This window comes from Melanaphis sacchari, unplaced genomic scaffold, assembly GCF_002803265.2.
Source record: "Melanaphis sacchari strain LSU unplaced genomic scaffold, SCAv2.0 Contig27_pilon_pilon, whole genome shotgun sequence".
Lineage (NCBI taxonomy): Eukaryota > Metazoa > Arthropoda > Insecta > Hemiptera > Aphididae > Melanaphis > Melanaphis sacchari.
The window spans coordinates 2,599,365-2,615,285 of NW_020271152.1; the positions used below are offsets into that span (position 1 = coordinate 2,599,365).

Consider the following 15,921-nt stretch of genomic DNA (forward strand, 5'->3'; position numbering starts at 1 on the left):
AATAACAATCCAAATGTAATGCAATTTAAGACAGCAATGAAGCAGATATTATTGAAAAATTCTATTAAATGCTCCAATAATAGCAACTGTAATACATTTGATGAAGACATTACTCTGTCATTATTTTCATTTACATGGCCTTCCAAAAAAAAATATACTTTAACCGATAGTTATGATCCCAGTTATGATAATGAAAACATAAATAAAGACATTATAAATCGATCAAAATTACTGAATAACACTAATTCTAACTATAAAGATTGCAAAGAAAATATCTTGTACTACATTTGTGGATATGCAGTGAAAAAAATTGCAAAATTGTTAGAATGTACTTCATGCATTGAATCGCTTATTGAACCATTTGTTGAACATAACTACAGCTGTACAGAAAAATATAAACAATTTACTAATTTAAGAAATAATGGAGGTCTTATATTTGCTTCTAAATGTGCATTTAAAATTATAAATGAAGCAGAAATGTATTTTTTAATTTTAACTGAAAATTTGAAACACTTAAATATTCAAAATTTAGACCTTAAGGTAATCTATTATTGTAACAAAAAGTTTTGCTTAGATAAGAATATTTTTGCAAATTTATCATGCAATGGGTCATTGCTTGATAGACCCCACAAAATTATATTAATTTCACTATTAGTCAAGCAATATTTAAGTATAAGGCTCCATTCATTTGGAAAAATGTTTTCCACTGAAATTTTGAATGAAGTTAGTGACAGACAAAAATTGACCAAACAGATACTTTTTATGAACCAATAAAAGGGTTCTTTTATTTTGTTACAACAATCTTTAAGTTTTAAAATGTTTAAATTTATATTATTACTATGTTATTTAATAACGAGTTTTCATTAGTATGTTGTTTCAGTTTGTATAAATAATTTTATACTTACTTATATATAATTATGTAAAATGTCCATGTACTAAGTTTCTATTTTAATATTAGTAGTTTTAATTTGTTATACTTATATATAATAATTTGTAATGTTCCTATGTTTTAATTATCTACCAAAGTTTCATTTTTTATGTTACCTAACTAGTTGTTTCAAATTTTATTAGGTATTAAATATTAATTGTAAAAATAAATAAAAGGTTTTTCATTGGAATTAATATATTCTAAACTTTTTCTATTATTTTAATTTTCATATTAATATTTAACATAAATAACGACAAATTAAAATGGTAAAATACTACTTTGTCATGGCAAAAGTACAAGTACATAACATTATAATTTATAACAATAATCATTGATTCTTTATTATCAAAAATCATAATGTAAACAAGGGGCTCTTTGATAAGAAAAGTCGGCCATTTACTGGACTTCAATATTAGTTTGTAGTCGGCTATCTAGTTGTATTATATATCTGTGATTGGTACAGATGACCAAGTATCCAAGTTGCCTGATAATGGTTTGGAAAACAGTTGTTGTAAAACACAACTTCAATTACGAAAGTTCATCAGAACAATTTCAGACGACTCTTGTTAAGTAATAAGTGGAATATAATTTATTATCTAAATGTTTAAATAACTCTAACCTTAACCACAGTTACCTGGCTCCGTCAAACTAATATTGATAAAATTGATACCACGGTGCATAATTGATAAGCACTTGTTATTCTTTTACTCACGTGCTTTCGTGTATTGTTTAGTGCGCACTACGATTGTGCCACTACGAAATCGCAATTCCGAATCCGTGGTCAGTTATTACTTGTTTTCTACTATTATAACTTATCTGTTGTCGACCTGCTTACAATGGCCAAAAGTATAAGAAGTAAGTGGCGCCGGAAGATGAGGGCTATCAAGCGAATCAGGTATGGCGTGAAGGAATTAGACAGATTGAAGAATATGCTGGTGAACGCCGGAGAAATAGAAGTCAAGGAAGGCGGTGAAATTGAACATGTCTGTTTAGGTAACTTATTTTTCTTTTATTAAGTCGCTTATGGCTTAAAGTGTATTTGTTGTGTACAAAGAAATAATCTGGTGAAGGTGAACTGGGCATTTGATAGTAGAAATCATCCTAATATTTATGTTGTTCAGTTTTACAGTACAGTAATGTATAAACTACAGTATTTCCATTTTTCATGTCATATTACATCTTTAAAGTCATAATAATAATTGTCTCTGTAGAAATATAAGCATAATGGATATTAATTTTATTTTCATATCAAAATACATAATCGTTAATTGTTAGGTATGATAAGGTATTTCATGTTAATAGATAATTCTCATAAATCAATGTGGTACATTTGTATTTTAAAACATAATCATTTGTTTAACATATTGTTATTTAATGGAAAAAGTATAAAATGTATTTACTGAGTTTGTGGAGGCACTTAATACCTTCTGATTCATAATATAATAGGCTTAATTATTTGGATGTAATTTTTTTTATTTCAAATCGACTACAAGAATCTGTTAACCATAACTGTGTTTGAGTTAAAATATGTTAATGAGTTACAATGTTTGCCATTTACACCTTATTACTGTTTTAGATTAATATTAAACACGCCATGTTATCAATACTATTATAATAATTGATTTAAAAGTTTATGAATTGACAATGCACTAAATTAAAGTTTTGCATATAGACTATTAAAAATTAAATAATATTTTAATTACCATCGGCCAATATCTTAACATTTAAATAAGTAATCAACTTGAAATAATTATTAGTAATATACTGGTAACGTCTATATTTATATATTGTTTCACAATTGTATAATTGATTAATTCTATAGCTAAATATTTAAAATGTTTAATTAATATTACATTAATATAAAATAACTCTTTAATCTTTTTTATAGTCAAAGCTAAAAATGAAGAAGCTGAAAAAATTCAACAAGAAAAGGAAGAAAAATCCAAAGTGGACAAAACTACAGAATCTTTAAAGGAAACTTCTAAAAAAGTTAAACATCCAACTTGGCTAAGAAAAAAAGAATACAAAAAATACATAAGAAGCTATAGAAAACAACAATCAATCAATGCTAAAAGAATAAAGGGAACAATTAAAAAAAAAAAGTAAAGCTGTAAAAAACTTGTAATTTTGACCATTTTAAAAATAAAATTTGACTGTTTAAAGTTTATCATTGAGTTTTTAACAAGTTCAACTTTACAAAATTTATTGCACAATGATTATAATCCATATAATATTGTATAATTAATACTCAATATTTTTAATAAATTGAGTTGTATATAGTTAAAACAAATATAGACATTTCTAAACATTGATTTTTTTTTTATGTAAAGAAAATCAAATAAATACATTTTAGTATATCTTTTATTAATATAATAACATTAAACTAGTAAATTGAAATTTATTTAATAAATCAAAAATCAATTTCAGATTTTAATAATTTTTAATACAGACAACACTGTTTAATATTTTTTTAAACTTTTTTTGCTATACCAAGTAATATATCTTTATAAAACATTAACATAATAAAAATTATATAAGCATCAAACTATTTTTAATATTTTTAGCATAAAATAAAATTTTGCTCAAACATAAAACTTAGTTTAATGAATTAAGGGGATTTGGTACTGATCTTGTTCAACCTATCACCACTCGTATGAATTTTTAATGTCAAAAAATTAACAACAGATTAAAAATTTACTAAAACACGTGTAAAAAACTATTTTTAAATATTTACAAGTATATCATAATAAGGTATTATAAGTTTTAGACAACATTATTAAGATTTTTATACATGTACATCAATTTTAACTGAAATGAATACTAACCCTGAGTAAATGGCAGCAGTGATCTCTTAATAGCAGATTATGGAATTTATGTTTTCTAAAAATATAATATAGTGCATCTTGTAAATATGTATGCAGTAACTGATCATAAGTATGTGCGATATTAGTTGAAAATTTAATCATAACTTGTAGATTTATTGATTCATATCGTCACTTATAATTTTATCATTAACATAAATGTCAAATCTAGCTTGAAGTAATAGTTTTCCTTTAATCAGTGATGATAACAATGTTGCACCATCACAGAATAGATAAAAACAGTTTCATAAAAAATATGTTCATTTCCCATTCAAATACTTATTTGTAGTTTAATATATAAATAACAAACAGTAGGAACATCAAAAATTAAAAGCATTCATTAAGTAACGCAGGACCTAAAATGCTAGATCTTATATGATTGATTAATATGTTTGAATTGGAAAGTTAAGTAGGATATAATAACCAATAAATAATTTTAGTGAAAATTAAATAAACAACTCATTTTGTTAAAATAAATCACTGACCCATTTTCATTCTATTTATCATTTTTAATAAATGACAACATTAGGAACAATATTATAGTATAACTTTTTTCATATTACTAAACCACACATTAATTTTAGTATTTTCCTGTACATCTTTGAAAGCCATACAACCTTCAATACTTGAAAGAGTACCATACACAGCTAGATCAGCTAAGTTTGGTTTATTACCACCCATAAAAGTTCCTCCATTTTGTTCTACTGCTTTTACCCATGTATTACATTCTTCATATAACGATTGGCGTACATCATCTTTTAGCATGTATCTATTAAAACATCAAATATAATATAGTTGTTAATTATATTAAATAATGTAATAATTAAAAAAAAATTACTTTTTCTTCAATTTTTTACTAATTATCCACATCATAAAGGCTCCACCATATACCATAAAAATGGTTTCCCAAAAGGGGAAATTTTTTTCCCATTCACCAACTATTGAAAACCATTTAAAAGAATCTATAGCTTCTGACAGAGTACGGTAAGCATTTGGTGAGAGTGCATGGACCAAAGTTTCATCAGTCCATTTTCTCCATTTTCTTTCATTTCTAAAAGAATTTTTCATATTATGTTTAATAGATCATTTCTTAATAATAGAACTTACTCAAAATTTGAACGTTTTGATTTTTCAGATTCGTCTTCATTCATAATAAAATATTTGTTCATAATGTCTGTCTTTCTCTTTCCATCGACATCAACGAAAGATATTGATGGATAAAAATTTGCAATATCTTCAATGCTGAATGTTTTATCTTTTAAATAAGTAGCAAGAGCAGATACAATCATTGTGCTATCAGTAAGTGGTTGATAACCATTACTTGATTTTACTAATAGAATGGGAACTTTTTTATAATCAGACCAGCTTATTTGCTGTTTGAGCATAGGGTCTACTTCAATGATATCATATGGCACCTTAACATAATCAAGAAACGCTCGCACCTTACAACAAAATGGACAAGTTGGATATTGAAACAAAATTAAATCAGCATGTTCATCATTATTGTGTCGCACCTGAAAATACAAATTATAAATATAATAAATTTAAATGCCATAAAAATTAAGGGTAATGGTCATACTTTTCGGGTGACCTTCAATTCAGGAGGCAATGTCTTCAAGATTGGTATTTGTTTTGGAGTATTTACTATAGAACCGGGTAGTTTTCGCTCTGAATCTGAGAAATATGAATATGCTGCTCCAATTACAACACCAATGGCCACACCACCACCTATTAAACGTGCTGTGCTTGTACGTTTTCTAGCGTGTTTAGCTAGTGGCGACTCATTATTGAAATGTTTCATACGATTAAATGGATTGTTTATACGTAATAAAAACGGTCTTCCAGCAACTGTTTTTATATGTAAACGGGCAACAGCCACTCGCAATGCCATTTTCGTTATTTTTTAATCTTACTTACCTATAAAAAAATGTATAAAGGTAACAAGTCTTGTTTTTTAAAATTACAATTAATTAACAGCAGAAAAGTTTAGTTATTTAAACATTTAAAACTTACAAGTAAAATTATTAACAACTAAGAATAAAATTATTGATCATTATTGAAGTACAATGTATTTTGTTCAATATCCACTTTTCACCGTCAAAAAATACATGATCTAATATTACCTAAATAAATCTAATATTTAATAGAATACAGAATATACAGATAACAAAATCAAAGTAATATGGTAATTTTTAAACTGCATGTTAAAAATTTTTGTTTTGTGTAATTCTGCATGCACTGGCTTATCAACTCTAGTCTGCACATGTTTGTTGATAACACAGAAATGATCAATTCTGACGCCTGACGCCTGGACCTGACTACCTGAGTACTAAATAGTGAATACTGAATACTGATTAATGATTATAGACTAGTGTCTACTGTCTGTCTACTAAATAGCGAGTACCTACTGACAGTTTAAGTAATTTAATCGTTTAATAATTGTAAATTCGTCTCCAAGTCTTACCCTCTTAAGCCATGGCAGGTAAAATGATTGATCTGAAAAATTTGAACGTGCAGCAACTTGCAAAAATGAAGGAACAGGTATACAAAGAAGTGAGTTTAATACAAGATTCGTTACAATCCTTGAAGATGGCACAGAAAAGGTACATTAGTTCACAAGAGGCGCTGGAGAGTGCCAAAGGACGAGCATCAGGTACATCTATGATGATTCCTTTGACCAAGTCCATGTACGCCGCTGGACAATTAGCCAATCCCGAGCATGTGACTGTGTGCATAGGTGCTGGATATTTTTTAAAGCTTGAGATTGAAGATGCAATTCAATACTTCAAAAGACGTGTCAACTTCCTTGTTGAACGAATGGAAGGCATCCAACAGATTGGTTTAGAAAAACAAAAGCTACAAAATGTTGTTACTGAAGTACTAGAGATGAAATTACAACAAGCTCAAACTGAAAATAAATAAATAACAGTTATACTAACCTTTTTTAATTACTTTTACCTAACATTTAATTAAAATAAAACTAAAGCTAAATATTTTGTTTTTAATACCTATTAAATTAAACTAATCAAATGTTCGTTAAATATTTTCTATAAATGATTGGTAATGCTTCTTGTCCTTATTGGAGCATTATTTTTGTATAGCATTGAGAATTCTTATTGTCAAAATATTTAATATTTGTGTGATAAATTATTGAACTAAAATATTATATGTACTAAAGATTCTGTCAAAATATATATCAATTATTAATGGATCACATATTTAAATATTTGTGTTGAAAAACATTTTGTTCAAGTATTGTATGTATCTATTCATACAAAGGTGTAATTAATTATAAATATAAAAGGTGGTCAAGTGGGTATCACTATGTATTGCTGTAATGTAGGTGTTAAGTGTGTCACTGTAAAAAATATTTTAAATTTAAATTCAAAGATAAATCATTATAACAAATGAAATATGATTCAGAGTGTTTGTCAGCTTATATCACTAAGTTAATTAAATTTTTTCTGAAAACATAGTATATCATATTTTTATACCATATTATATTATCCTTATTAACTTGATTAAGTCAATATCACTCCTTAATATAAAAGTATAAGAATATCTAAAAATTAATCTACATTTTTAAAAACTTTATTGCATATACCTAAGTTCATAATATGCATATATATCTCCACAAATAATATTTTTAAATTATAAAAAAAATAATTAAAATTGTTAAAACATGCGATTTTGTCTAAATTTAAACTTTAAATATCCATAAAATAAAATATGTTTGTTCATTTTTTGGTTCTAGTATGAAACTATTTATGAAAAACATGACATAAAATTTTCAAATCTAAGCTATAAAAATTTAACTTCCAAGTTCAAACGCATAAAAAATATTAGTGTCTATTAATTTAATTGGTTATTAAAAAAAAACTTAGTAGGAATTGTTTACTTTTTACCCCAAAAGTACCAACTAGATCCAATTTACTACCAATAACCACCGCAACTCAAAAGTGTGATCATAAATTCCAATTTCCATATCGTGCTTGACGCTTGTACCGTACCAAGTAGTAGTGTAGTACTTGTACAATGTTTAAAAAAAAATAATTTACAATCCTGTAAGGAACATGGTTGTCGGGTGGAACTATAATGTACCGAGAGCCGTGGCAACACTGTATTCTGGTAAAGTTTTGTAATCGACGTTTTATCGTTTTACCTCTATCAAATATATTCTATTGTAGAAGTGTCGACTTGGCGTAATGTCGTATTCTTAAATAATAAACATATTGTGTATGTTTATTTTCCGGTAGGTGTTTGGTTAATTTAATCTTTTATCTATGGCCGGTACTCTATTCTCTAGTCTGAGTAGTCAGTATTCGTCAATTATAACGTGTCAATTATTATTATTTAATAGTAAGAACTTAACAAAAGAATGGCCAATCGAACGGTAAAAGATGCAAAAACTATTCACGGTACAAATCCTCAGTATTTGATCGAAAAGATCATTCGGTCTCGTATTTATGACAACAAATTCTGGAAAGAAGAATGTTTTGCTTTGTCTGCTGAATTGCTGGTGGACAAGGCAATGTCAATGCGATTTATAGGAGGAGTATTTGGCGGTAATATAAAACCCACACCTTTCTTGTGTTTGACATTAAAAATGTTGCAAATACAACCTGAAAAAGATATCATTGTAGAGTTCATAAAAAATGAAGAATTCAAGTATGTGCGAGCGCTTGGAGCATTTTATATGCGTTTGACAGGCTCATCAGTAGATTGTTATAAGTATTTGGAGCCGTTATTGGCTGACAGTCGTAAGTTGAGAAGACAAAATCGAGATGGCCAGTTCGAGCTTATACATGTTGATGAATTTATTGATTCACTGCTACGAGATGAACGTGTGTGTGATGTTATATTACCACGTATACAAAGCAGACATGTGTTGGAAGAAAACAATGAATTAGAACCCAAAGTGTCTATACTTGAAGAAGACATTGAAGAAGGTGTTGAATCATCAGATGAAGAAGAACCTACTGAGAAACGAAGAGAAAAGGAACATAGAAATAAACATTCTCCAGTTAAAGAAAAAAGAAGAGACAGAGAACGTGAAAAAAGGAATAGAGATAGAGATCGAAGAGATCGTGATAGGAGTGATAGAAGAGATAGAGACCGACATAGAAGAAGCAGAAGTCATGATCGTGAACGAACAAAAAGACATAGATCTAGATCACCTTATAGAAAATAAAACATTTTCATTTGTACACTTGTATATTTTTTTCCAATAAATAAATAATTTTAATTCAATCAAAATAATCTTCTATATCAATATTAGGATCTAATAAGTCATTCATTAAATTAGTTACATCAATTTGATTTAATATTAAATTTTCACACATTTCTTCTAGATCAGTGTCCCCAATAAGCATAGCTCCAACAACTCTTCCATTTTGTAATACTAATTTAATGTATTCTTGCCCATTAGTCACACGAACCAATAGCTCACAATCTTTCTTGTCCAATCCTTGTGCATTATACAAGCCTAATAAGATAACTTTAAATCCAAAAAATGATGTTACATGAGTAAACAATTCAAAACAAAAGTCTTGCAATAATGTTTCTTTTATATGCATAGAATGCATGCACTTGGCAGCATACATTCCCATTTGTCTTGCTTGACTCCATAGTCTCATTTGGAACCAATGTTCAGATTTCCAATCTACAGTACATACATCACCGGCTGCAAAAATATCTGATAGATTTGTTTCCATTTTCCAATCTACTTTAATACCACCATCACTAGCAATGTCAATACTTTTACCATCTCTTATGTCAAAATTACTATTCGGTATTACTCCAGTAGCTGATATGACAAAATCACATTCATACACTTTACCGTTAGTTAATTCTATCCTAACTACATCACTTTTAGAAATATTTTTGATTTCAGTCTTATACTCAATAATTACATTTTTACCGTCGTGGTTTCCAAACATTGCTCCACAGTGCCAGTCAGGACCTAGTGCAGCTCCAGAAGTTCGTTCCCCGCAATATCTAAATCTTTTGATTACTCTGTCGCTTGATTGCTGAGTGTTAAGGTTGTTATTAAAGAATTCTGCTGCACCAGCATCCAGGAAATGTGAACTAATGTGTTCATCCCTAATAACCCAAATAATTTCGATACCATTTAACTTGTAAACCAAATCAGTTGCAATACCTCCATTACCAACAATCAATACTCTATTAGCAGTACCAATAATTGATTGAAAATACTCCACAGAATGTGTATCACGCAATCCAATAACATATTCTTTGTCATCCAACAATTTTGGAGTAGCACCTGTACATAAACACAATTTTTTATACTTGATTTCTTGATGATTAACAGTATAAATTATGTGCTCTATTGAGTTGATTGCAACTACTTTATCGATTATGTATTCCGTATTATCAACGCATTGGAGATTCCGATCCTCAACTTTAAATCCTGCAGCAATTTTGGTATAAAACTTAATATCAGTGACCACTTTGACAATTGGTGATTCTGAAATTAAAAGCACTGGCTCTGTTGTATACAATTTCAAAGCTTCAACACAACTTATTCCAGCTATACCTCCACCAATCACAACATAGGTTGAATTGATTTGCTGGTTTTGACTCATTGTGCGTTCTACTACGATAATAATAATAATTATAGTTACTCACATTCCATATTCTCAATTATGATTTTTAAATTACATATATTTTATTTAAAATAAATTATCAAAATAATTTAAAATACATTTTAAATTCTAAAAAATTCTAACAAGTGATAACACTTATCAATTGTTATAGAAAAAGAGAGGGATTAATAAATAGATAAATAAAAAAAACAATAACAATTTAATATTTTTTTGGATAAATAACATCAAAGACATGCTATACAATTATATAGCTTTATAACATTATAACAAATAAAATAATCAGAAATAAATCATGATTTTTTAATATTTTATAACATGTACAATATTATCTCGGCAATGTTTTATATCTCTGACAATAATTATTTTTAAAATAATTTAAGTTCATACAATTGCAAAAAATAATAATAAAATAATAAATTTATATTAATTTCTTTATTATTTTGGTTGTATACATCTAACTAAAATAAAGAAAGATGATATAAAGGAACTTAAAAAGTTGAAAATTTATAATTACATACCTAAAAAATTTAAGAATAATTTAAGATAGGTACCTATTAATATATTTATATTATCACAAATTCCAAATTCAATTTCATGCAATGGCTGATATTAAAACATGGGAATATTAAATATAAACAATGAATCCTCTTCTTTTTTCATCCATTGTGTTAATTTAGTAACCGCATTTGTTGCATTTTCTTTAGAAACTAGTGGTTCAAAACACATATACAATTCAACATCTTCAGTTGCCTAGAACAATGTTAAATTATTCTTATAATTCAACATTTAATATAATTTTACTACGTAATATAGTATATTAAATATAATTTACATACCCAAGCAAGCATAGTTTCAGCTGTTAATTGTTGAAAAATCACTTTTAATGTACGCCCAGGGAAATTAATTTGGCTAATTAATGAAGAATATACTGACATGAGATTTTGTTGTAATTCATTGGTATTATATGGAGATGTAAATGGAGGGCACCAGTGTTGTGACCGATTTTTGTTTTTGTATAAAAGATGCCGCAATCCTGTAATATTTGCTCGTGCTAAGCTAATGGGTTGGCGAATAATTGCCTCGTTAATTGCATGGAGACAATCATTGCAACGCATTTTCTGTTACAAAAAATTAATACATTTATTTATTATGTGAAAATAAACTATTCATACAGTTTAATAGTTATGAATGACTATAAAATGAAACAAGAGAAGTATTAAAAATTAAATAAATAAAACAAACTTCAGTGATTTTTCTTTTGGCATCAGAAAGTGTAAAAAAAAGATTATGATCAATTGTTAATAAAACTAAACATGCTTGACAATCTTCTGCTAGATATGATATATGAGCGTGCATGTAACCACTGAAAAAGTTATAAACACAATTATAATGAAAACATTTTGGCATACAATTTTTGAAACATATTTAAGAAATATTTTACCTAGAATCAAATGTAGGTAAACATATAGGTGTCCAACTCTCTGCTGTTTTAAATGATTCCGTTGAATTAATTAAGTTTAATATCAAGTGAATATCAAACACATGCAGTGAATATTTTTTCATACGTACAATAGATATAACATGTTTTTGAGCAATCAATAAACCAAATACTAAATTCTAAAAATATTAAATATTTATTAATATAAAATAAAATAATTTAAAATATAATATCAATATTTTTTTACTTTAATTTTACTACATTGTGTCAATATTGTTTGTGTTATTTTATCTCTGCTACTAGATGGCATTTGTAGACAACTAATAGAATCTAATAAAAATCCTGGATCATTCTCAGTAAACGTTATAAGTTTGTCTATTAATCTTTCAGATCCACTCATCAATCGCCGTAAATCAAAATTAGTTCTATTGTGAAAAATTTTTTTTAACTGAGTTAATGTCAAAGTACTAATTATATTGTTATACACATATCTATAAAAAAAAGTAACAAAGCATGTGTTAATCTAAAATAATTAATATTTTACATATTTAGTTTTAAAATTATATGAGCTATATTATAAATTACGTTAATTGTTTTTTAATTTGGTCATAAGGCTCAGAAGATTGGGAAACACCGACCAATATAAGAGGATCTTTATTCAAAAACACTATTCGAGTCTGACCACAACAAATTGACTGCAATGTGTCGTTTGAATCTTGAGTCACCGACACTAAAGCTATCATTAAACCAAATAGGGAGGCCATTTGGTTTTCATTTCCAAACCTATACATGAAAAGTATACAAATAAAATTTAAAAAATTTAATTTTTATGATACAAATGCAATTAACTGTATTTTTTAATTAGTGTTTTATTGATACACTGATCTACTGAAAACTGCTCAGGAAACTGCATTTGTTTCATTATTGTTTACTTAAAAGATATATTTACCGTGTGTATATAGGTTTACCGGCTGTACTTAAAACAAATATATGTTTATTGTTTTCTTTAAGTTGATCTAATAAAATTTCATAAGAACTTCCTTGTTCTGAACAACTCGGTACAGGCTTATCTTCAGCAACAGATTTACTATTTTCTGGATCGTGTATAGCAATATCATTTATATCAGAAATCAGTGTAGTTGTATCAGTTTCTTGAGTTTTCTCCATATCATATACTAAAAGAAAAATATTGTAAAGAACATATGATATCATTAGACGTTAATTAAAAAAAAACTTATTATGTAGTTTATATATTATACCTGAGTAATTAAAATCCAATGAATGTGCAATACATAAAAATATTTATTGGTTTATTATAAATTGAACAACCAGATACAGTATAAAATCTAATAGTTAATGAATTTGTTGACAACTTTGGAACCTAATCGGCTTTAAAACATAAATTATGATCATTTTCAATCCTTACACAACCGGTTATAATCACAAGTACCTAGCATATAAAACATATCATAATATTTATACCAGTTGCGATAATTTTTTACTAATAAAGAGCAGCACGGTCAAATGACGTTTCCAATGATACATAATGCATAGTTCAACACCGGCAACACTCATCAATCAACACTTCTACTGGCGAATGGCGATGTCAGTAGACAGCATTCAAAGCAGCACAGCGCGAAATTTATCATCTAGTCGAAACTCAGAAATCAGAGTATTATTGTCACAAAAAATTTGCAGATAAGCATCCTGATAAAATTATTAACATATTATTGTTTTTAATCTGTGATGATAATAGCCGTGATAATGAAAATAATAATAACGAGATAAACAATTCGGAATGCGGAAGTTACTACGCCAGACACCTGCATCTGTAGTCTTACAAATGTACCTATATGGAAAATGTTCGTGCTATAGAACCATCAACCAATTTTGTGTGTTTAGCTTAAATACCAGATTACTAGAACGAAATGACCCATTATCAAATTTTGAGGGAAGAACATTATCTGTGTTTTTTTTATTAATACCTATTTAAAAATGCTCATAATTCACTAATAGATCATTTTACTCTAATATTTAAGCTAAACGCATATAATTGGTTTTATTGAATGAAAATTTGCCATGCTGTATGTTTTATTTGGGAGTAGCGTCTTCTTAAAAGCACAAAATATAGATAATAAACTAGAAAGCTACAAAATTAGCAGGCCAATGTGATATTATTGATCGTAAAATAAAAATAACATAAAATATATATTAAAATATAAAATAAAATACCAATTTAAAGAAATTTATTTTAATAAACAATAAATAACGATTGATAATGAAAAACAATAAATAATGACGATCTTCTAAGACCGTGGATGTCACTATCGAAATACCTATCATACAACAGAATAATACCTGTGGACGCGGCGAAAAGTGAACCGCGATCGTCACGCACTCAATCGGTATTTTTTCTGTTTTCAGTGATTCTACATTTGACAGAAATGGAAACATTTGGCATGCATTTTAAAAACGGCAGGAGGTAATTTAGTGCTATTCATCGCATTTTGGATATACATAATCGTTTGTTATCTATATAGTTTTTGATTCTACTATAGTCGGAAGAATGAAAAGTGACCGCTGATGCAAATGCTCCCGGTGGTAAATTTCTATAATGAGTAGGTATAAGTATAATTCTAGGAGTAAGCTTATTTACTTGCCTTTAATATAGGTCTTATAGGACCCGACTCTATGGTCTTCAAGATATGTATCTAAACTACTTGCAAATGTTGAACTAGATACAAATGAAAAGGGTTTATAAATGTGCTTGTCAGTTGTCCTGAATAGTTTCTGTTTAAGTTATTAGTTGATCATTTTGTTCTTGAATATGCACAGTGTTTGACGTTTGTTAGTGAAAAATCTTCTTTTTTAATAACTATGAGAGAACGCATACGGTGATCGACCGAAACTTGTCTTTCACTGCGCATCTTCAATCCTCATACAAAACTGTCACATGGGGGAATTATTGTATGCTAATCATAGGTACAAAATATTTGAAAAGGGGCTGCAAATGGTTTAATGACTACTAGTACGAAACATCTGTTGCGATCACCCCCTAGTCTGTGTCGCTGACTATTTCACACAATACAACTACACAAGTATCTTATATATTTTAGCTTTCGATAAAATTATCGATTAATATAAAATATAAATAATAAACTGTATTAACCTTCATTTAATTGAGTTTTTTGTCATTTGAGCATAAATCTAAAAATAAATACAATATACCTATTGATTATTTGAAATATAACTAATAAGCTGTAATAGACATGTTATATAAACATCAATAAATAATTTTTTTAGTTGTAATTAAATGGCCTCAATAGTTTTAATAAGTTTCAAGTAAAATAGTTTAAAAACTAGGGGGACTATAGATAAAACTGAGGGGCTAAGTACGATCAAAATAGATATGTATGTTTAATCCATTATATTTGTATTAAAATATTGTAATTAACTTCTATCGTATGATAATTTACAATTCATTGCAACATAATATGCTTGTATAAAAGTAAAATGTTACTTACATTATTATTATTTTTATATTTATAATTACATAAATACATTATGTCACTTTATTACTACCATGCCGCAATTGAGTCTCAGTAGTCTACAATCATAGTCCTAGAAATAATATTATAAATTTTAATTTTTTATGATTACTTGGATAATAAATAATTAAGTAATATTCATTTTTAAGTAGTTATAATCAAATAATCAAATAGGATTTTTAAGTATTAGTTATACTCGTATATATTATTAGTTAATAAAAACAAAAAACAGAATTAGAGGAAAATATTAAAAAACAATATAAAATAAATCTCATTCTCATCACTACAGGTATGTTAAGCTACTGTTAAATTTGGTATCTATTTAGGCACCTAATATGCTTAGACTATAAAATAATAAGCAAATGAAATTAAAGAAGCATATAAACAAATAAATATATCATACAATTTTCCAGACAAGCTTTTTCTTCATCTAATTATATTCCTGCAACTTTACGAGATCTGTTATCATCATATCAGTTACATATAATACGTTTTCCCACTTCCCACAATGGCCACAATC

At 27.5% G+C, this 15,921-nt stretch overlaps 6 protein-coding genes across 10 annotated transcripts; 3 read left to right on the forward strand and 3 right to left on the reverse strand.

The window, feature by feature from the left end:
* The first annotated feature begins 1,622 nt into the window (after positions 1-1,622).
* LOC112595471 (protein LLP homolog) lies at positions 1,623-3,039 on the forward strand. Its single transcript, XM_025340698.1, has 2 exons — positions 1,623-1,921; positions 2,817-3,039. Exons 1-2 carry the CDS (start codon positions 1,765-1,767, stop codon positions 3,032-3,034), a joined length of 375 nt encoding a protein of 124 aa, XP_025196483.1. The 5' UTR covers positions 1,623-1,764; the 3' UTR covers positions 3,035-3,039.
* Positions 3,040-4,304: 1,265 nt separating this feature from the next.
* On the reverse strand, positions 4,305-5,921 carry LOC112595487 (prostaglandin E synthase 2). Of its 2 annotated transcripts, XM_025340723.1 has the most exons (5): positions 5,803-5,921; positions 5,369-5,706; positions 4,897-5,303; positions 4,628-4,840; positions 4,327-4,558 (listed from the first exon to the last, which is right to left on the reverse strand). In XM_025340723.1, the coding sequence occupies exons 2-5, from the start codon at positions 5,678-5,680 to the stop codon at positions 4,327-4,329; spliced, it is 1,164 nt and encodes a 387-aa protein (XP_025196508.1). In that variant the 5' UTR covers positions 5,681-5,706; positions 5,803-5,921. The 2 variants fall into 2 exon arrangements, with proteins under 2 accessions (XP_025196510.1, XP_025196508.1); XM_025340725.1 differs by lacking the exon at positions 5,803-5,921 and having other exon boundaries at positions 4,305-4,558; positions 5,369-5,680.
* Positions 5,922-6,071: 150 nt separating this feature from the next.
* On the forward strand, positions 6,072-6,772 carry LOC112595488 (prefoldin subunit 5). Its single transcript, XM_025340726.1, has one exon. The coding sequence runs from the start codon at positions 6,265-6,267 to the stop codon at positions 6,709-6,711; it is 447 nt and encodes a 148-aa protein (XP_025196511.1). The 5' UTR covers positions 6,072-6,264; the 3' UTR covers positions 6,712-6,772.
* Positions 6,773-7,996: 1,224 nt separating this feature from the next.
* LOC112595483 (pre-mRNA-splicing factor 38A) lies at positions 7,997-9,039 on the forward strand. Its single transcript, XM_025340718.1, has one exon. It carries the CDS (start codon positions 8,168-8,170, stop codon positions 8,978-8,980), a length of 813 nt encoding a protein of 270 aa, XP_025196503.1. The 5' UTR covers positions 7,997-8,167; the 3' UTR covers positions 8,981-9,039.
* On the reverse strand, positions 9,005-10,482 carry LOC112595482 (pyridine nucleotide-disulfide oxidoreductase domain-containing protein 1). Of its 2 annotated transcripts, XM_025340716.1 has the most exons (2): positions 10,346-10,482; positions 9,005-10,276 (listed from the first exon to the last, which is right to left on the reverse strand). In XM_025340716.1, the coding sequence occupies exons 1-2, from the start codon at positions 10,392-10,394 to the stop codon at positions 9,036-9,038; spliced, it is 1,290 nt and encodes a 429-aa protein (XP_025196501.1). In that variant the 5' UTR covers positions 10,395-10,482; the 3' UTR covers positions 9,005-9,035. The 2 variants fall into 2 exon arrangements, with proteins under 2 accessions (XP_025196501.1, XP_025196500.1); XM_025340715.1 differs by having other exon boundaries at positions 9,005-10,482.
* A 359-nt stretch (positions 10,483-10,841) lies between these two features.
* On the reverse strand, positions 10,842-15,896 carry LOC112595414 (protein SAND). Of its 3 annotated transcripts, none has more exons than XM_025340615.1 (9): positions 15,805-15,896; positions 15,378-15,474; positions 12,803-13,028; positions 12,439-12,636; positions 12,101-12,344; positions 11,857-12,032; positions 11,658-11,778; positions 11,252-11,533; positions 10,842-11,165 (listed from the first exon to the last, which is right to left on the reverse strand). In XM_025340615.1, the coding sequence occupies exons 3-9, from the start codon at positions 13,018-13,020 to the stop codon at positions 11,025-11,027; spliced, it is 1,380 nt and encodes a 459-aa protein (XP_025196400.1). In that variant the 5' UTR covers positions 13,021-13,028; positions 15,378-15,474; positions 15,805-15,896; the 3' UTR covers positions 10,842-11,024. The 3 variants fall into 3 exon arrangements, with proteins under 3 accessions (XP_025196400.1, XP_025196399.1, XP_025196398.1); XM_025340614.1 differs by lacking the exons at positions 15,378-15,474; positions 15,805-15,896 and adding exons at positions 13,113-13,242; positions 13,336-13,837 and having other exon boundaries at positions 10,843-11,165; XM_025340613.1 differs by lacking the exons at positions 15,378-15,474; positions 15,805-15,896 and adding exons at positions 13,113-13,242; positions 13,304-13,837 and having other exon boundaries at positions 10,843-11,165.
* Positions 15,897-15,921: the final 25 nt, after the last annotated feature.